The sequence below is a fragment of the Myotis yumanensis genome, unplaced genomic scaffold, assembly GCF_028538775.1.
Source record: "Myotis yumanensis isolate MYYU_CA2020_CCGP unplaced genomic scaffold, mMyoYum1.0.hap1 SCAF_14, whole genome shotgun sequence".
NCBI classification, from domain to species: Eukaryota; Metazoa; Chordata; class Mammalia; order Chiroptera; family Vespertilionidae; genus Myotis; species Myotis yumanensis.
In genome coordinates, this window is record NW_027223765.1 from 31,981,515 (window position 1) to 32,001,138 (window position 19,624).

General features: G+C 37.8%; 1 protein-coding gene across 2 annotated transcripts in view; it reads left to right on the plus strand.

The window, feature by feature from the left end:
* The window catches only part of RASA2 (RAS p21 protein activator 2), a 119,765-nt gene that overhangs the window by 15,537 nt on the left and 84,604 nt on the right, over positions 1-19,624 (plus strand). For both annotated transcript variants that reach the window (XM_070433527.1, XM_070433528.1), the window contains exons 2-3: positions 10,599-10,716; positions 16,335-16,438. In XM_070433527.1, the coding sequence (XP_070289628.1) occupies positions 10,599-10,716; positions 16,335-16,438 (222 nt within the window). The remainder of the gene's footprint in view (positions 1-10,598; positions 10,717-16,334; positions 16,439-19,624) is intronic.

Sequence of the window (19,624 nt, forward strand, 5' to 3'; positions counted from 1 at the left end):
TTTCCGTTTCTGTTCATCTGTTATCAGTTTAGATTCCCAGTGGTGTTTATCTTCTTAGTTTAAATTGTTTACTTTTTGACAATGACCAAAACCTACTATTTTCTAGAAAATATGTACTTGTCTCCCCTCTTTCTTCAGGTACTTATGCAGAAGTTTCCTTTTCAGTGGAGTCTTCCTTGGTTCCCCCTTCCTCTGCCTTTCATGTGGTGTCCATTCCTGCTTAACCCTTAGTAGTAACATACCATTCTTATTTATTTATCTTATTTGTTGTCTATCTGTCCACTTATGTTAGCTCAATAAAGATACAATTTTGTCTTTTTTTCTCACTGTTGTATCTCTACCATATTAATAGACCTAACTCAGTAAGTATTTGGATGTGTGGATTTCTGGATTTGCTTGTTTGTTTTCAATATAATAACTCTGTGTTAACATTATAAAGATTATTATAGTTAGTGCTTTAGGTAACTGTATACAGGAAACATTTTTTTTAACCTTTGGAGCAGTGACATAGATCAACTTACATCAACTGGAAAAAAGAAGCTTATATGCAATTTTGTAATTTGTGATATGATAGTAGAACTCTTTTTGCCCATGTTAAAGTTCTAAACACATACTCTTATACTTATTCAGTAGATATTTCAATATCTGTTATTAGCTAAGCATGGTTCTAAGAATTGATCCTTTCCCTTAAGAAGTTTATTATTTAGTGAAGAGACACATAGCAGTTCCTTCTCATCTCTACTAACTCAAAATGATGGAAACCTCTGAGAGGCTCCATCTTCAAATCTCTTTACTTTTCTATCCATATTTACTCTCCTTGTGATCTTGTATAGTCTTATGGTTTTACAAATATTATGTTCTTCCTGATGATTTTCAAATTTTATCTCCATCCAGGACTTCTTTGCCCTATTTTTTAGTTGCTTGATTTGAGAGAGAGAGAGAGAGAGAGAGAGCGAGTGCAGATTGGGGGGGGGGGGAGAAAGAGAGAGAGAGAGAGAAACATTGATTTATTGTTCCACTTATATATTCATTGGTTGATTTTTGGATGTGACCACAACCTTGGCACATCGGGATAATGCTCCAACCAACTTTGCCCTCTTGACATCTGCACTTGGATAGCTAATAGACATCTCAGATTTAATGTGCAAACTCTTTATAAATTTTTTTTTTATTGATTTCAGAGAGGGTGAGGAAGAGAGAGACATAGAAACATCAATGATGAGAGAGAATCATTGATTGGCTGACTCCTGCACGCCCCGTAATGGGAATCGAGCCTACCACCCAGACAGACATATGCCCTGACCTGGACTTCCTGGTTCATAGGTCGATGCTCAACCACTGAGCTACACCAGCCGGGCCCCAGTACAAACTCTTGGTCCCTTTCCTCTAACAGGAGGCTCCTCCCTCTGGAAATGGCATCTCTGTTCATCCAGCTGCTCAGGCTGAAACTCTATGAAGTCATCCTTGACCCCTCTTTCTCTCACACCTACATCCAAAATAACAAAAATCCTGTTGGCTCTATCTTCAATATGTATACTCAGTTGACCACCTCTCTCCATGTCAGGACCGCCTTCCACCCCAGCTTATATCTAATCATGATTATTACAATAGCCTTTCTAGTCTTCTGCCTCCACCTTTTCCCTTCTGCAATGAGTCTTCTAAAACAAAAGTTAGCCCTAACCGGTTTGGCTCAGTGGATAGAGCGTCGGCCTGCGGACTGAAGTGTCCGGGGTTCGATTCGGGTCAAGGGCATGTACCTTAGTTGTGGGCACATCCCCAGTGGGAGGTGTGCAGTAGGCAGCTGATCAATGTTTCTAACTCTATCCCTCTCCCTTCCTCTCTGTAAAAAAATCAATAAAATATATTTAAAAAACAAAAGTTAGATAGTGCCATTCTTCTGTTCAAAATCTTTCAATAGCTTTCCATCTCACTCAAAGGCTTTCTATTGGCCTATAAGACCTATTTAACTTACTTTTTTTCCCCACCCCTACCTCATCTCTTACCATTTCCTCCCTCTCTCCACTTGGCTTATTGTTTTAGTCATACTGGCTATTCCTTCAGTGTGCCAAATTATCCTGTCTCAGAGCCTTTGCATATTTTATTCTTTTTGCCTATTCATCCCTTTCCTCAGATATCCACGTGGCTCCGTCCTTCATTAACTTCCTTCAGGTATATGCTCAAATGCCTTAATAGAAAGGCCTTCCCCGATTCCCTGTATAAAATAACAGTGCTCTCCTCCCGTTCTCTACCCTCTGGGCCTGGCACTCTCTAACTCTCTTACCCTACTGTATTTCTTCCATGGCAATAAATATTATTTATTTACTTGTTTAAGAGTTTATGATGTTTGTTTCCCCTGCCTAGATTATACAACAGTTCTGTGTGGGCAGAGATCTATTTTTATTCATTGTTATATGCCCAGCATTTAGAAAAGTTCCTGGCATGTTGTAGGCACTTAGTAAATATTTGCTGAATGAAATATAACAAGTGCAATACAATATGATTATTATAGTAGAAGTACATATGAGGAAATAACGAAAGAGTGACATGACTACCTAGGAATTGAGAGAAGACTTTATGAGGATGCCCTTAAACATCTTTTTGGGGGGTGGAAGCAGGTAACAGCATTCCATGCAATGAAAATAACATTGCAGATGTACGGAGGCATGGGAGAATATAGTTGAGTACTGCTAGAGCATAACTTGTGGAGGTAAAGATTAAGTAAGTAGAAGAGGCCAAATGTGTAGTAGATGGTGTCAGATTATGAAGGGTTCTTATGCCAGACTAAGGAATTTTAGATTTCATTCTGCAAAGTGGGTAGTGTGGCACCATTAAAGATTTTTGAGCAAGGGGTGATACATATGTTTACATATTAAAATGGTAACTGGCAACAGTTCGACAGATGGGGAGCCAAGCTAAACAGGGCATTTTATTTAAGCTATATATGATGTTGCAAGCTATGTATGATGCAGAGAAACAATTACTATGACATGAGTAGGCAAGAGGCTGTTTCATTTTATGGTTGGACAAAAACCACTGATGTGTAGTGTGAAGGTGTACTTGGTATACTTGCAGTACATCTATGAAGGAGAAGAAATGCCCTGTGGAGATTAGTTTGCTCATCTCTCAAAATCCATGCTTTAGGAATTTTTTTAAAAATTTAGTTAACAATTATATAAGTCATAATGTAGACTAGAAAAGATCTTAAGGAGTACCATTTATGAATTCAACAAGAAAGGATATTGTTACACAATAAAAGGTATTGAGCTTGAAAGCCAGCTTCCTTTCTTCATAGAGGTACAGTTGTTTTGTCAATAATATATCTCCTGATCTTGATTCACTGTTGAAGGAAATAGTGACATTTGAAAATATAATCAGGTCTGTACTATTTGGTGTAGGGCCAATACATCTGCTTTTGTAGACAAATATCTTCCTTTGCATATTGCAGTACTCTGGCATGTGCAGAATTTTTTAAATGAGGGATAAGCTAAAAACATTTCTTTCATTCAAATGCAATTAAAAACCACTTCCATTATTTCATTTGTCTTGCTTAAGTGTCCTGTCTCAGCAATATATTGAATGTCTGGAATACTTTAATCTTATTACTTTAAAACATGATGTGTATAAATTTAAGGATAAGATAGAGGTACCCAGGCCAGATAGCTCATTTGGTCTGATATGCCAAGGTTGTGGTTCGATCTCCAATCAGAGCACATACAGGAATAAACTAATGAATGCATAAATAAGTGGAACAATAAATCTCTCTCTGTCTCTCTGTCCTTTCCTCTTTCTCTCTCTAAAATCAATCAATAAAAACTTTTATGTTAGAAAAAATAATATTTTTTTAAAAGATGGAGGTACCAAAATGGTGCATATGGTTTGAATGTTGAAAAGTTGATACTCCCAGATTCATGGAAACATGACACTATATTATTGAGCCTATTTTAAAAACCACATCCAAATGCTGCAGTAGGAAATGAAGAAATGTTTGTCAGAGACAGATACAACAGTACAGAGAATTAAGATCCATCTGTCTCCGTTTCCCAGGTTGAAGCATTTACCATTGGATCATGCTGTGCTATTCAACTCACTATCTACTGGAACAATAAAAGTCGTTTTTAATAAGATATTGCTCTGTCATTTCTGAGTCCAAGTTTGATCCAGATAGCCACATCTAGCTGAAAAATTTCCCAAACTCTGATGACTAGTAATGTAGGATGGAATTTTCTAATTTGTTTAGAAATAAAGGGTTAAGTTTATAGAATCAGCTCTAGCTAGTTTAAGCAGAAAGAGATTTAGTAAAATATTTTAAGTGGCTTATAGAATTGTTGGAAACACTGCAGAAACGGATTCGATGTTGAATTTTCAGCAATGACATTCAGAAGTCAATGCAACTGGACCACCAACAGAGTTACTATCTCTTTTAGGATTAGAAAGGTGCCTGCAGAATTGGGAAGCTGTAATTTTTAGCTGTTTGTCTTACAACCTTGTTGCCTCTGCATGATCAGGAATCTGCCACTCTTAGGAAATAACCATCAGCAAGCAGCCATCTTCATCAGTAATCTGTTGTCACTACAGTTGGCTCTAGAACCAAGCTACACATACTACAACCTGTATGATAGAATGGATGCCTTGTGCCTTTCTTCTTGATACCTATGAAACCTGTAACTAGACACAAGGACTTCTGCAAATGTCGCTGCAGAAAATCTGGACATCTTTATGACAGTGCTTGTCAGTAGAATCAGCCTAAATGCAACTTCCCTTCTCTTCTGTCCTCCAAATTTCTAATGAGTGCATCTGATTAAGTCACATCCACAATCCTAACTGCAAGAGAGGCTGGGAAATGTAGTTTTTAGCTTTCTAGTTTCTGCAGTGCATAAAGTCATACACCAAAGGACATTGGAATGGATGAAGAATACTGATCCACCATATGTACCACAGATATAGATCCTGATTCTCTTTAAGGATAGCCACCATTGAATGGGCTATGGATAAATTGAGATAATACCGTCAAATGTTGAGAAATGTATAAGTATTTGTTTTTGTTTATGTATATATATGTATATGTATGTATGTATGTGTGTGTGTATATATATATGTGTGTATATATATATACATATATATATATATATAGAGAGAGAGAGAGAGAGAGAGAGAGAGACTTAAAAGAGGAAGGGAAAGGGAGAAAGAGATAGAAACATCAATGATGAGAATCATTGATTGGCTGCCTCATGCGTGCCCCACACTGAGGACTGAGCCCGCAACTCGAGCATGTGCCTTGACCAGAAATCGAACCATGACCTTCTGGTTCATAGGTCGATGCTCAACCACTTAGCCACACTGGCTGGGCTATTTGTTTTTTAGTGTGTATGTGTGTGTGTGTGTGTGTATGTATTATATCTCCTATATAATGAAAGCCAAATATGCAAATCGACCAAACAGTAGAACAACCAGTTGGTGGGGGGTGGGGGGGGGGGCAGCGAGTAGGTGGTGCCAGGCCAGCCAAGATGGGTGCCAGGGGGCAGAGGGAGGGGGGCGGCGGTGACCGGTGGTGGCGGAGGGGCGGAAGGGGGCGGGGCCACTGGCCGGTGCCATTCTCTGATCGCCCCACCGGTTGCTTCCCGCAGAGGGAGGCCACCAGGCGGTGGTGGTGGCAGGGTGATGGTGGGTGGGCTGGCCAGTGAGCGGGTCGCTTCTCACAGAGGGAGACTAGACTGGGGAGTGGGCCTAAGCTGTCAGTCAGACATCCCATGAGGGCTCCCGGTCTGCAAGAGGGTACAGGCTGGGCTGAGAAATTTTCGTGCACTCGGGCCTCTACAATTTGCATAATAGGCTTTTACATACATATATATTTTTTTAAAATTTAATTATGGAGAGGCAGGGAGAGGGGGAGAGAGAGATAGAAACATCAATGATGAGAGAGAATCACTGATTGGCTGCCTGCTGCACACCTCCACTGCATCCCAGGCATGTGCCCTTGACCAGAATTGAACCCGGGACCCTTCAGTCTGAGGCCAATTCTCTACCACTAAGCAAAACTAGATAGGGCTGTTTTTTAGGATATTTTTGTCTTTTTATGGTGAAAAAATTTTTAATATACCTAAAATTGGTATTTCAAAAGTTTTCTCACATTTAAGGTGTGGGTAATAGATGAAAAGCCTGAACAAGGGAGTAAGAGAAAATCAGGAGTGGGTTCCCTAACCTGAGGCTAGATCAGTGCTATCAAATACTGAAGCATGGTTAAATAAGGTAGGAACTGAAAAGCAATCATTTGATTTGGTAGCACTTAGTATTATTGTTCTTGAAGGATCTAGTTAAGAAATACCGCAAATTGCAGGTTCAGGCTATGAGTAGGAGCAGAGTTTATAGAATAAGTTTTCAAGAAGCTTGCCTTTTAAGGAGCAGTAGTTTTGTTTTGTTGTTTTTTGGTTTAATGCACTTGCTTATTTATATACCATAATTAACTAGAACTAGTGAGGCTCAAAGCAAATGCACATGCAAGACTAGTACAATCTTCCAAATTTCCTTAGTTTTCTCTTTTTGTGTAGCTTGATATAAAGTGTGTGCTATGAAGATAATCTCCTTTTGCTTAGAGATATAATGGGTACAATATTATTTTTCTAACCTTCACTTTTGATTTTTTTTTACAAAGTGGCAATTAATTATTTCGATTTATGTCTTTTATAAAATGCCAATTAAATACTATATTTTGGAGTTGCAGTTTAAAGTCTTGATAGCTGGCTTAATCAACATATTTGTACTAGAGGCCCAGTGCACAAATTCGTGCATGGCTGGGGTTCCTCAGGGTGGCCTGCAGAGATCAGGCCCCAGCTTGCGCCCCTAGCCCCGCAGCCCCACCTGGCACCCCGCCTTGGCCTGGCGCTGTCCCCTCACCTGCTCCACCATCCCACCTGTGGAGCGATCAGTCGGGGTCAGGCCCCCTGCCTGGCTCCCACAGCACCTGGGAGCCAGGCGGCCCTGCTTCCGCTGCTGGTCGCTGTCTGCAGGGTGATTGGCAAGACGATCAGGCCCCTGCTTGCACCCGCTTTGGCTTGGCGCCGCTTGCTCACCTGCTTCACTATCCTGCTGAGGTCACGCTCTTGTCAGGGCCCATTGGGGCCAGCAGCGCCTCCACTGCTGCCTGCTGCCAGTGCCACGTCGCTGATGCCCGCCATGTTCTGCGGTGCCCCCTGGTGGTCAGCGCACGTCATAGTGAGTGGTCGAATGACCGCCCAAGGGGACAATTTGCATATTAGGCTTTTATTATACAGGATGATTGATTGGTGAGTTGGGCACTGATTAGATGAATTCACTGTCAGTGTAGTTTATTTGAACATTAGTGATAGATACTCAAAGAGTACAGATTATATAACTGCTTTTATAGGAAGTGGTATGAGTGCATTTTATATATTATATAGAACTTAAGTTTTTATTCTAAGTAAATATGTGATAATATCAAGGTCATTGGATGCTGCAGACAACATAATCTCCATTGTCTCTCTCTTTAAAAGGTGGGCAGTGGAAATGTGTACATTTAGTATTATAGTTTTCTTAAACTTCACTTTTATGTGAATGAAACAGGAACATATTCAAGGCCAGTGATTTAGTGTTCCAAGTTTTCTCATTAGATATGGAGCATGCCTATTATGATTTAATTCTAAATTTCTTTACATTCCAGGCCCTATAGAGTGACCTAGTTGGATTTTTGGTTAAAAATAAAACAGATTATACAGAGGGGAGATATCAAAGAAGGAGAGACTTAAAGGAGCAGAAGGTTGAAAATAATGAAAACAGAATTGCTGAGTGCTCTGGAGTGAAAGGGAGGCGATGAGGTAGAGAGAGCACAGGTAGATAGATGGATGACTCCAGATGAGCCTTGTTTAAGAGGAGGGACATCTAGGGGAAGAGAATGGATGGATACAAAATCAAATATATATTCTTTTTCCTGTTAAGAAACAGCCCAACCCATCTGAAGCAATTTTAGGGTTATTTAAAAGATTAGATTCCTTGATTCTTACTTGAGATGAACATAAGTATTTTTACATACTCCATTTAAGTGGTAAATTGAATTTTTTCTAGTTTCCCAATGACAAGTTTAGTAACAATGATATCTAACTGGTACCTTTTCATTGATTTTTCTCATTTTAATTTTTTAAAAGTATTTGTTTATTGAGTTTTATTCATAGGTGCTTCTTAACTTTTTGATAAACTTCTTTAAAATATATTGGTTTAAGTGGCCTTTAATTTTAAAGTTGATAAATAATAAGAGACTTAAGTTTATCTATTCCAAACTTTCACCGGGAAAGCTGTGCTTCAGTGATTTGTCTGAAGTCATTTAGCCACTTGGTAGCAGAGGTAAGACAGGAACATTGATTTCATGATTGTTAGGGCAAAGCTCTTTTCCTTATGCCAACTGTCTTGCTTTTCTAATTTAGTACTTTGGTGTCTGATTTCAGCACCCACACTTTTGTGTGTCCTTATGGCCCAAGCACATCTTACAAGAACTTCAAACTAGACTTATTGGTTTTCTTAATCTGCATTCAACAAATTCTCTCAAGTGTCTTCCTTACTGTGTGGCAGTCACTATTTTAGACTTGGGGGATCAACAAATTCTCAGGCCTTAAGGCGGAACCAGAAAATAGACACTTAAGTAATATTAACAGAGTTTCAGATAGTTATAAACGCTATCATGAAAAGAAACAGAGAAATAAAATGTGGTAACAATAGTCAGAGAAGGTTTCACTGAGGAAGGGACCTTTGAGCTGAGACCTGAGTGATAAGAGCCAGCTATGGGTTAGAGCACTCCAGGCAGAGGCCCTAAGCTTGAGCAAGCTTGACATGGTTCATGAATGGAAAGAAGGTGAACACAGGGGAAAGTGGGAGGAGAAGAGGTCAGAGAGGAGAAGACAGTTCAGTAGGGCTGTCTAACTCTAGACCATGACAGTGGGAATTTAGAAATGGGATTGTATTAAGTGAAGTTAAGTGAAATGGAATGGTATTGGAGCAGGGGAGTGGCTGACCTGAATGATGTGTTTAAAAGATCACACTGTGTGATGCTGAGTAGAGTATAGGGTGCAACCAGTGAAGGTGATTGAGGAGTGGTTGGATTTAGGATTTATTTTGGAGGGTCTGTTGGACTTGTTGATGGACTTGATGTGTGGGTGGGAGGTTTGGGGAGGATGGTGAGAAAAAGAGGAAGGTGGTAGTAGACTGGGGGAAGAGCCTGTTTTAAGATAGGAAGTCAGATGATTTGTCTGGGACTTGTTAAATTTGAGATTTCTACAGATTCCAAGGAGGCACTTGGGTATTCATAGCTAGTGTTGACAAGAAGGTATCAGACCTGGAAACGTAGATTTGGGAAGCATCAGCATTAACATCATATACTGAAAGAGTTTGCTTGGGAAAGGAAGAGAAGGTGGTTCACAACAGAGCCCTGAAGCATTGTAAGATTTAGAGGTGAGGAGGAAGAGAAGTCAGGAGAGAGGGCCAGTGATGTAGGAGGAAAGCCAGAGTTGTGGAAGCCAAGAAAAGAGGACAATTTAAGGATGGATGTTAGTATTATTTTTTTTAACTTATTTTAAATTAGAGGCCCGGTGCACGAGATTCGTGCACTCGGGGCAAGGGATGGGGTCCCTCAGCCTGGCCTGCGCCCTCTCGAAGTCCGGGAGCCCTCGGGGGATGTCTGACTGACAGCTTAGGCCTGCTCCCCGCAAAGCCCTCAGTTGGACATCCTTAGCACTACCACACAGGCAGGAGAGGCTCCTGCCACCGCCAATGTGCTCGCCAGCCATGAGCTGTGAGCCTAGCTTCTGGCTGAGCGGCGCTCCCCCTGTGGGAGCACACTGACCACCAGGGGGCAGCTCCTGCGTTGAGCGTCTGCCCCCAGGTGGTCAGTGCATGTCAACCAGTCATTTCCGCTGTTCAGTCTATTTGCATATTACCCTTTTATTTATAGGATAGTGCTGCCAGATCAGGTAGGAGGACAGAGAAATGACTGTTGGTCTTGGCACTAGGCAAGACAGTTTCAGTGTCATCATGGAGTTAGAAGCTGATTGGAAAGAGTTGAAGAATGAATGGAAGATGAGAAATTAGAGAATGCCTGGAGATAATTGCTTTCAAGAAGTTTTGCTGTGAAAGGGACTCTAAAGATGGAATGATACCACAAGGGAGGAGGTGGAGTCAAAGGAGATTTTCTTTTTGTGCTTTTTTAAAATTGGGAAATACCAAAGCTTGTTCATGTGCTGATGGGAACGATTTACTAGAAAGGAAAATTACTGATGATATAAGAAAGAAGGATTAATTGTAGAGTCAAGTTCTTGAGCTGGTGCTGGTGGGATGGGATGGACAGCACACGTTGGAGGATTGCCCCTTTCTAATAACAGGGATACAGTGATGTAATATGACCTCACACGCCCCTTTAAACACAGCTCCTCCCTCAGTATCACCAAACCCCTTTACAAGTTAATCTTTTTTTTCTAATCACTAATTTTTTTTTCCTGTGCCACATCTTTTATGTTCTTTTGGATGAATTAATCCTGTATAAGGTTTAGCATGAAGCAGCTGGTGATATTTAACACCAGTTTCATTTTTTATGCCAACAGGTGAAGCAAAAAATTTATTGCCTTATCTTGGACCCAACAAAATGAGAGATTGTTTCTGCACCATAAATTTGGATCAGGAAGAGGTTTATCGTACTCAAGTTGTTGAAAAATCTTTAAGGTTTGTATAAAATTGGTAAATTATAGTTCATATGATATATTTATTAATAAATTTTCAGACTTCATCAAAAAGACTTTCTTCATATGAAACTTTTATTTTTCTTTTACCTTCTGAATTTAATTTTGGAATTACAGAGTCTCAGAGTTTGAAGGAGCCTTAATAGGCATTGAGCTCGACTGCCTTATGCTTGTTTTCTTCTGACAGTTATTTTTGACAGGTGGTCCCTGGCATTTGCTTGATGATGTACCAGTACCCAAGGAGTTCACTGCCTCCTAATCAGCCTGTCTGGTCTTGGAAATATTTTGACTCTTAGAAAGCTATTATTTTTAGTCAATTAATGTCTAATAAAAGAATTTAATATGTGCTAAAAAAGTGCTGGGAGCTATATATTAATATATCCATGAGAACAAGTTAGACACAGTGCTTACTTGCTTTCGTGTGGCTTTTCATTGCCTCAAAGTATATCTTCCTCTTAATTGTTCTTAATTATGTCCCTTGGATTACAGGAAAACAAGTTTCACATGACACTCTCAAGTTTTTTAAAACAACTGTCATATACCTCAGTTTACTCTCTAGGCTGAATTTTGTCCATTCATTTGAACTTTTCTCAAACTACATCATTATTTTATTTCTCTTAAAAATAAATAAATTCTTACAGTTTATACAAGCCACTTATCTTTGAAAATGCAATAGCACTTTGAGAGTATCGTAGTAAATTCTAACTCATAAAATTGAAGTTGTCACCTCTGCCCTGTGGCAGTGTTTGTGGACAGTGCAGTGCAGAGCAGAGCAGAGCTGGAAGGGTGCAGCCTTGTTCAGACAGCAGAGTCAAAACAAGGGCCCTGTGGGAGTTGTTGGAATGAACATGTGGTGGATGAAATATTGAGTATCATGACAGGTAAATTGTATGTCATGTATATATTATTCAGTTTTATATATTTTTCCTTTATACTTGACCTTTTTTTTCTCTGAAGTTTTCCCCATTATGTCTTTATTGTCAATATTTATAATTTTGAATGTATATTAAATTCTTCATAAGAAAGACATTGTATAAAGCTGAAAATACTTTAGCAACTCAAAAAGATTTGAAATAATACACTTCATATCTTTAGTTATAGATCACCTGTCTGTTATATTAGAATTGTTGTTATTTATATGTTATAAATGATGAAACTAAGTCACCAAAAGGCTGAATAATTTGTGCATATAATAAAGGAAGTTAGAAGCAAAACTAAGATTGGGACCTGAAACTATTAAAATCTCAATTTGTTACTTAATGTATACTGATTCCATATCACACAAAAAATCAGTGATATACAAAACTAGTAATTATTCATAAGTTGAATATTTGTGGTAATTTCTAATATGTAACCTTGTAAATGAGCAACTAAAATTAGCTTACTTTTTTTAAACCTGGCCTTTCCATATATTTGTGTAGAGGAAAATGAAATGAGAAAACAATTATTTTTGTCCATCTTCAATTATTTTTCTAGGTCAACTTGGAAGATATTTTAAAGTTAGCAGTGGTTATCTTAGGTCATTCAATACAGATTATGTACTAGTTAGACTAAGTACTTTTTCAATTCTAGGTGTCCCCTAGCATTTTTGCTTGTGGAATAGTGTGAAAGAATCTAAACACTTGTTCACATGGTGCTCATTTCAGTGTTTTTTTTATCCTTTTGCATATTGTGATAAGCTGTTAAGTTAAAAATCAGTAGAAACCACTTAGATCTTTTGTGGATTCTGGATATTACAGTTTTTATACGTAGTCTGTGTATAGCATTTTCATGACAGGTAAGTGGGAATTACATATGGAATCTATAGCTCCTAAATCTTTACCTCACTCAAATCCATATATATCAGAGAGGAAGGGAGAGGGAGAGAGAGATAGAAACATCAATGATGACAGAGAATCACTGATCGGCTATCTCCTGCATGCCCCCTACTGGGGATCGAACCTGAAACCTAGGCATGTACCCCTGACCGGAATCAAACCTGGGACCTTTCAGTCCGCAGGCTGACGCTCTATCCACTGAGCCAAACCAGCTAGGGTCAAATCCTTCTTAAAAGTAGGTGATATATAAACAAGCTGAGGGCTGGCAGTACTACTTGTGCCTGGGGCTCCTCTTCTCCACACCAGGAATTTCCTTAGGAGTCATATGCATGATCTAGTCATTGCTTCTTACGAACCTTGTTGAAAAGTTTTCTTCAAATTGATTGATTGATTATTTATTTATAAAATAAAGGTGTGGCCAACCAAATATAGGTATTGTTGAGATTGGGATGATACAGTGACACAGATTACTTGGTAATTAAGTCTCATGTTATTCTTATTCGGCTTTAGAATGTGTTTTAAAAATAATATTCAAGTGTGGATGTATGATATATAAAAGGAAGTCTACATTTTATAATTGTTTGTAAAATGATACAAAGGAGACAAATATCTGAACATGCCATGCCTTTGCCTAATAGTTGTTATTATATCAATTTCTATGTGGAGACTAATTAGAAGACAATTATTTTGACAGACCAACTTTTAAGAATTTGGTTACAGTTGATGTGAAACAAGTATTGACAAAAGTTGATGAGGCATTATAACAACTGAAAAGCTGAGTCAACTGTTTTCTGGACAAATTTGGAAATGACTTCTCAAAGAGCATTTTACTTTGCATTTTAGCTTCTCTTTAAGTTGTGACATCCTAAAGAAATTGCATTTAATGGTGACATTTTCAAAGTATCTTTGAACTAAACATTCTCAGGAAAGAGGAATGCTTGACAAGATGTCCACTAGCATTTCAGAGATTTCTGTCTTCACAGAATAATTTAAATATCAAAATAGCATTCTTCAAATGCACTTGTAAAAATAAACTATTGCATAGGAAAAACTCTTAGAAACTTGGGGGTAGGCAAAGATATTTACTTAGGATGCAAAAAATACTCATCATAGAAGAGAAAAATTGATAAACTGGATTTCATAAAAAACTCAGCCTTTTGCTCTTCAACAGACACTATCAAGAAAATGAAATTGCAAGCCCCAACTGGGAGAAAATATTCTGACAAAGGACTTGTATCCAGAATTTACTTTTTAAATAAAGGACAACCCATTAAAAAAAAGAAAGAAAACCCAAATAGATATTTCCCAAAAGAAGATAGACAAGTGGCCAACAAGCACATGAAAAAATATTCAACATCATTAGTTATCAGGGAAATGCTATTTTTAAACCGTTTCTGTCACTATAGATTCTTGAACATAATGTGTCAATATAAAAATCAGATCACTAGTTCCTGTGACAGTGTGGAGGGGAACTTTTTGGGGAGATAGAAATGGTCTATATCTTGATTTGGGTAGAGATTACACAGGTGTATAAATTTATCATGTCACATTCACTAGAATAGCTCATTTTAAAAAGACTTTCAGTTGACAATGATATGGAGCAATCAGAAGCTCTCACACATTTCTGGTAGGAATGTAAAAAAGGTTGGAAAACAGTTTGACCATTTTTTATAAATTAAAATTTCACCTACCCTTTAACCCAGCAATTCCATTCTTAGTTACCTACCCAAAAGAATTGAAAGCATATATCCAAGAAAAGCCTTGTATAAAAATATTAACAGCAGCTTAATTTTTAATAGCCCAAACTGGAAATAACTCAAATGATATCACTAGGAGAATGGATTGTGGGGTATTCATAAATGAAATATTACTCAGCAAATGAACTGCTGATATACACAGAAAATGGAAAAAAATCTTGTAGACGTTAGCTGAGTGAAAGAAGCTGGATGCAAGAGTACATACTATTTCCCTGACCAGTTTGGCTCAGTGGATGGAGCGTTGGCCTGCAGACCCAAGGGTCCCAGGTTCGGTTCCAGTCAAGGGCATGTACCTTGGTTGCGGGCACATACCCAGTGGGCTGTGTGCAGGAAGCAGCTGATCGATGTTTCTCTCTCATCAATGTTTCTAACTCTCTATTCCCTCTCCCTTCCTCTGTAAAAAATCAATAAAAAATATATATTTTTTAAAAGTACATACTATTTGATTTCATTTGTATGAAATTCTACACCAGGTCTGTCTATAGCAGTGGTTCTCAACCTTCCTAATGCCTCAACCCTTTAAATATATTTCTATATTGATTTCAGAGAGGAAGGGAGAGGGAGAGAGAGATAGAAACATCAATGATGAGAGAGAATCATTGATCGGCTGCCTCCTGCACACCCCCTACTGGGGATCGAGCCCGAAACCCAGGCATGTACCCTAAGCCGGAATCGAACCTGGGACCCTTCAGTCCGCAGGCTAACGCTCTATCCACTGAGCCAAGCCGGCTAGGGCTGCCGCGACCCTTTAATACAGTTCCTCATGTTGTGGTGATCTCCAATTTCATTGTTACAAATTGAACATAATTAAAGCATAGTGATTAATCACAAAAACAATATGTAATCGCTGAAACTGGTTTGGCTCAGTGGATAGAGCGTCGGCCTGCGGACTGAAAGGTCCCAGGTTCGATTCTGGTCAAGGGCATGTACCTGGGTTGCGGGCACATCCCCAGTGGGAGATGTGCAGGAGGCAGCTGATCGATGTTTCTCTCTCAGCGATGTTTCTAACTCTCTGTCTCTCTCCCTTCCTCTCTGTAAAAAATCAATAAAATATATTTGAAAAAAAAAAAACAACAATATGTAATTATATATGTGTTTTCCGATGGTCTTAGGTGACCCCTGTGAAAGGGTCGTTCGACCCCCAAAGGGGTCTCGACCCACAGGTTGAGAACCACTGGTCTATAGTGATAGAAATCAGATCACTTGTTGCCTGTAGCAGGTATGGTAGGGTAACTGCAGAAGAGCATAAGGAAACTGGGGATATAGTTACCATATCCTAATTGAGAAGGAGGCTACACAGTTTATAAACTTATCAAAAATAATTTTTATACTTTGAATTTTATTATATGTAATTTATATCTCAGTAAAGTTGATTAAAAAATAACTTTGCCCTAACCGGTTTGGCTCAGTGGATAGAGCGTCAGCCTGCGGACTCAAGAGTCCCAGGTTCGATTCCGGTCAAGGCCATGTACCTTGGTTGCGGGCACATTCCCAGTAGGGAGTGTGCAGGAGGCAGCTGATTGATGTTTCTCTCTCATCGATGTTTCTAATTCTCTATCCCTTTCCCTTCCTCTCTGTAAAAAAATCAATAAAATATATTTTTAAAAAAATAACTTTTATATTTTAAAATATATTTTAAAGTAGCGTGTTACGTGACATTACCCATTTTAGGTGTTACGTATTATTGTAATTAATATAGCTTTACATATTTCTGAGATGATGATGACACTGTCCTCCGCTCTCATTTGTGTCCACTTTAGGTGAGCGTGACCCTAGACAATTACTGGGTCTTCTGTTCACATGACTCCTGAAAAGCTGTGTGTTCAGAGCTCAACCTCGCAATTGAGGTCCTTTCAGAGTTCAACTTGGTTTGTACAGTATTTGGTTGAAATTTAGCATAGAGAATTATTTTGGAGCTTTTGAAACTTTTCTTAACAGTTTTTTAGTGTGTAATTTAATTTTATTGAAAATATTATTTGAGGACACTGTTAAATTTATAATATGAACTTTCCCCTTTTTCTCTCTAGCCCATTTTTCAGTGAAGAATTTTACTTTGAGATTCCAAGAACTTTCCAGTATTTGTCTTTCTATGTTTATGATAAGAATGTTTTACAAAGAGACCTTCGTATAGGTAAGTAAAGATAATTACTACTCATAATTATCTTTAATCACAACAGTGGTTTTAATGTTCATTCTTTCTCTAAATATAAAGTGTTGTAAACAACAATAATATATGCTCAGCATTTCTAATCCTTTTCTCTAGTCTTCATGTTCATTTGTTCATCTGATTTTTAATTTGATCCCTCCTGGTCATGGTGTCCTATGTTTCCTTATACCTGATGGGTCCCTCTCCAAAGTACTCATTACACTTGTTCATCAGTTTGTTGTTTAATATCTTGTTCATCAGTTTGTTGTTTAATATCTAGTTGAATATGATATTTATGGAGCAGAGGCCATCGCTCACAGAGTGTCTTACATTTAGTAAATGTTCAGTACATATTATGTTAAATGGTTCAAGAATGTTTTATACTAAGATCACAGTATTTGATACCCCAAAGAACTTCTGTTTTTGAAGTTTTTCTAATAGAACTAATTAATTCACTCTAATATGATAATATGTTTTATGTCTGTTTATATTGGTGACCAATAACTCTACTTCCTAAATAATTGTCTGAGCCTCAGTGGACTACATATGTGTCACATTCATGATCTTTGTACCAGTATCTTTGTATTTTAATAACAGGTAGAGGTCTATAATTTACATGTATTATTCTCTTCCCTTTTAGTACCCTGAATTTCATCATTAGCATCTCTCCTTTCTGATTTGAAATATGTTCAAGTCTCCTACAGTTTAAATGATTAAGCTTATTCGACTTAGTTCTCTTAACCACCATTTGTTTCTGCTTTGCTATTGAATTCTTTTTAACAAATGGTCTATATTCTTCCTTTAAGTTTGCAAAAATCATTTAGGGAAAATCAAGTAACCTTAAAAACAACATAGTTTTTCTTAATTTTAAAACTATTACATAATCTTAGTGACTAATAATGACTCTGCACAGGAATAACTATACATAGTTAAGAATTTGTATATTTTTTCCCATTTTGTATTCCATTCTATGTTCAGTTTTTTTCTTTTTCATTTAATAGCAAGCTATGATCTTTTTCCTGTGTTAGTAAATATGTTTTTAAAATATTTGTTATATAATATCTTTTGCATAGGAATGTATTATTTTAACTGCTTCTTTGTTGGTAAACATCTATGATTCCAGATTTTTGGTGCTCTAAATGGTGCTGCTGTGAACATCCTTGTGCATATATTTTTGTACGTCCATTTTTTTAGTATAAATTTTTAGAAGTGAAAATACTGAGGCAAAGGGTATGAATATTTTTAGGATTTCCTCTATATATGTTTTTACATTGGTCCCAGAAATATTGTACTAATTTACATTACCCCAGACATGCATGGGCATAACCATTTCATATCCTCATCCTTCTGGATATTGTCATTGAAAACATTTTACAATTTGATAGGTGAAAAATTAGTATTTAATTTTTTAACTTGCATTTTTCTGATTATTAGTGAATTTGGGGAATTTTTTATGTCTTTCATTTTTCTTTTATGAGTTAGTTGCTCATTTTTTACCCATTTTATATTTGCTGGAGTTATATCTTTTAGTTATTCTTATGTATCTTTATTTGTTAAATATGTTAACTCTTGTCAGCTATATTCATAGCAATACTTTTTCTGTCACAAAAAGCGGTTTTTAATCCTCATCTGCATCCGTCACATTTCACTCTTTAGATTGCCAAGGAAAAAAACAGTTTAATGACATTGTTTTTTCCTAGTTGTCTTTCTTCTGACTTCTTTTTCCTCCATGCATATTCTCCTCTCTCTAGCAAACCCTTAATTATAGATCACCCCTGAGGCTTCATTCTCAATTAAATTAAATAAACATTTATACACACTTATATGTGGCATACAATGGATGGGAATGTTAAGATGAATAGGACTCAGGCTATCAGAGGCAGACTTGTACTCTAATACTAATATATTATGATAGGTTCAGTGCTAGAGGTATGAACAAAGTATTTGCGGGCAGAGAGGGGAGAACAGTTCATTTTGTTTGGTGGAAGATTAACAGACTACTTAGGTAGGAAGAAGTTTCAAGGAAATAGGGATTGACAGAAACAGAGGAGAAAAGTTGAATCATATTTGTGGTGTATCTGCTGGAGTATATAAATTACTAAGAGGAGGATGGTAGAAGATGGGAATAATAATTGGGGTAAAGTTGTGATGGACCCTAAAAGCTGTGCTAAGGAATTTGAACCTTATTCTATAGACAGTAGTGTTGAGCCTCTTAAGAATAAGGAACCTTTTAAAAATTACATATAGCTGTATATCTGTAATAAAAGGGTAATATGCTAATTAGAATGGACATCCTTCTGGACGACCTTCCGGACGAAGCCAGGGCTGCTAGGGAAGCCCGGGTCCTGGGTGCCAGAGGGAAGCTGGTGCCAGCAGCTGGGGGAAGGAAGGCCTACCCTGGCACGAATTTCGTGCATCAGGCCTCTAGTACATATATACTTTTATAGTTTTACAACTTCCTACAACAGTAATTTCAAACTATAAACTCAGTCTATTGATTACATATTTAAAGTATTATATGTAATTATATATAGCTATATATACACACATGTTTTTAAATATATATATTAAGTAAATATATATACACATATACTATATAGTTTATAGTTTATATTAGAGAGATTAGAGGCAGAGAGACCAACCAGAAGGCTGTTACCAAATGAGATGGATAGGGTGATGGCAGTGGAAATGCAAATGAGGACATGTACTTCACAGGAGTAGCTTCAAATAGGATTTAGGGACTAAGTGGGCAAAGAGGATGTGAGAAGAGAAAGAGCTGAAAATGTCTTGTTAGTATGGCTACAGTTAACTGGTATAAGGAACCCAGTAGGAGCATTCAGTTTTTGTTTGTTTGTTTGTTTATCCTCACTCGAGGATATTTTTTCTATTGATTTTTTTAGAGAGTGGAAGGGAGGGAGAGAGGGGGAGAAAAAGAAAAAGGGGGAGGAGAAAGAGAAGCATCAATGTGAGACACATCGATTTGGTTGCCTCCCTCATGCACCCCAACAAAGATCAGGGATTGAACCTGCAACACAGGTATGTACCCTTGACAGGGAATCGAACCCGTGATTCTTCAATGCATAGGCTGCTGCTCTAACCACTGACCACACTGGCCAGGACAGGAGCATTCAGTTTTGAGTGGAGAATGGAAAGGGGAGAGGATGCTTTTGG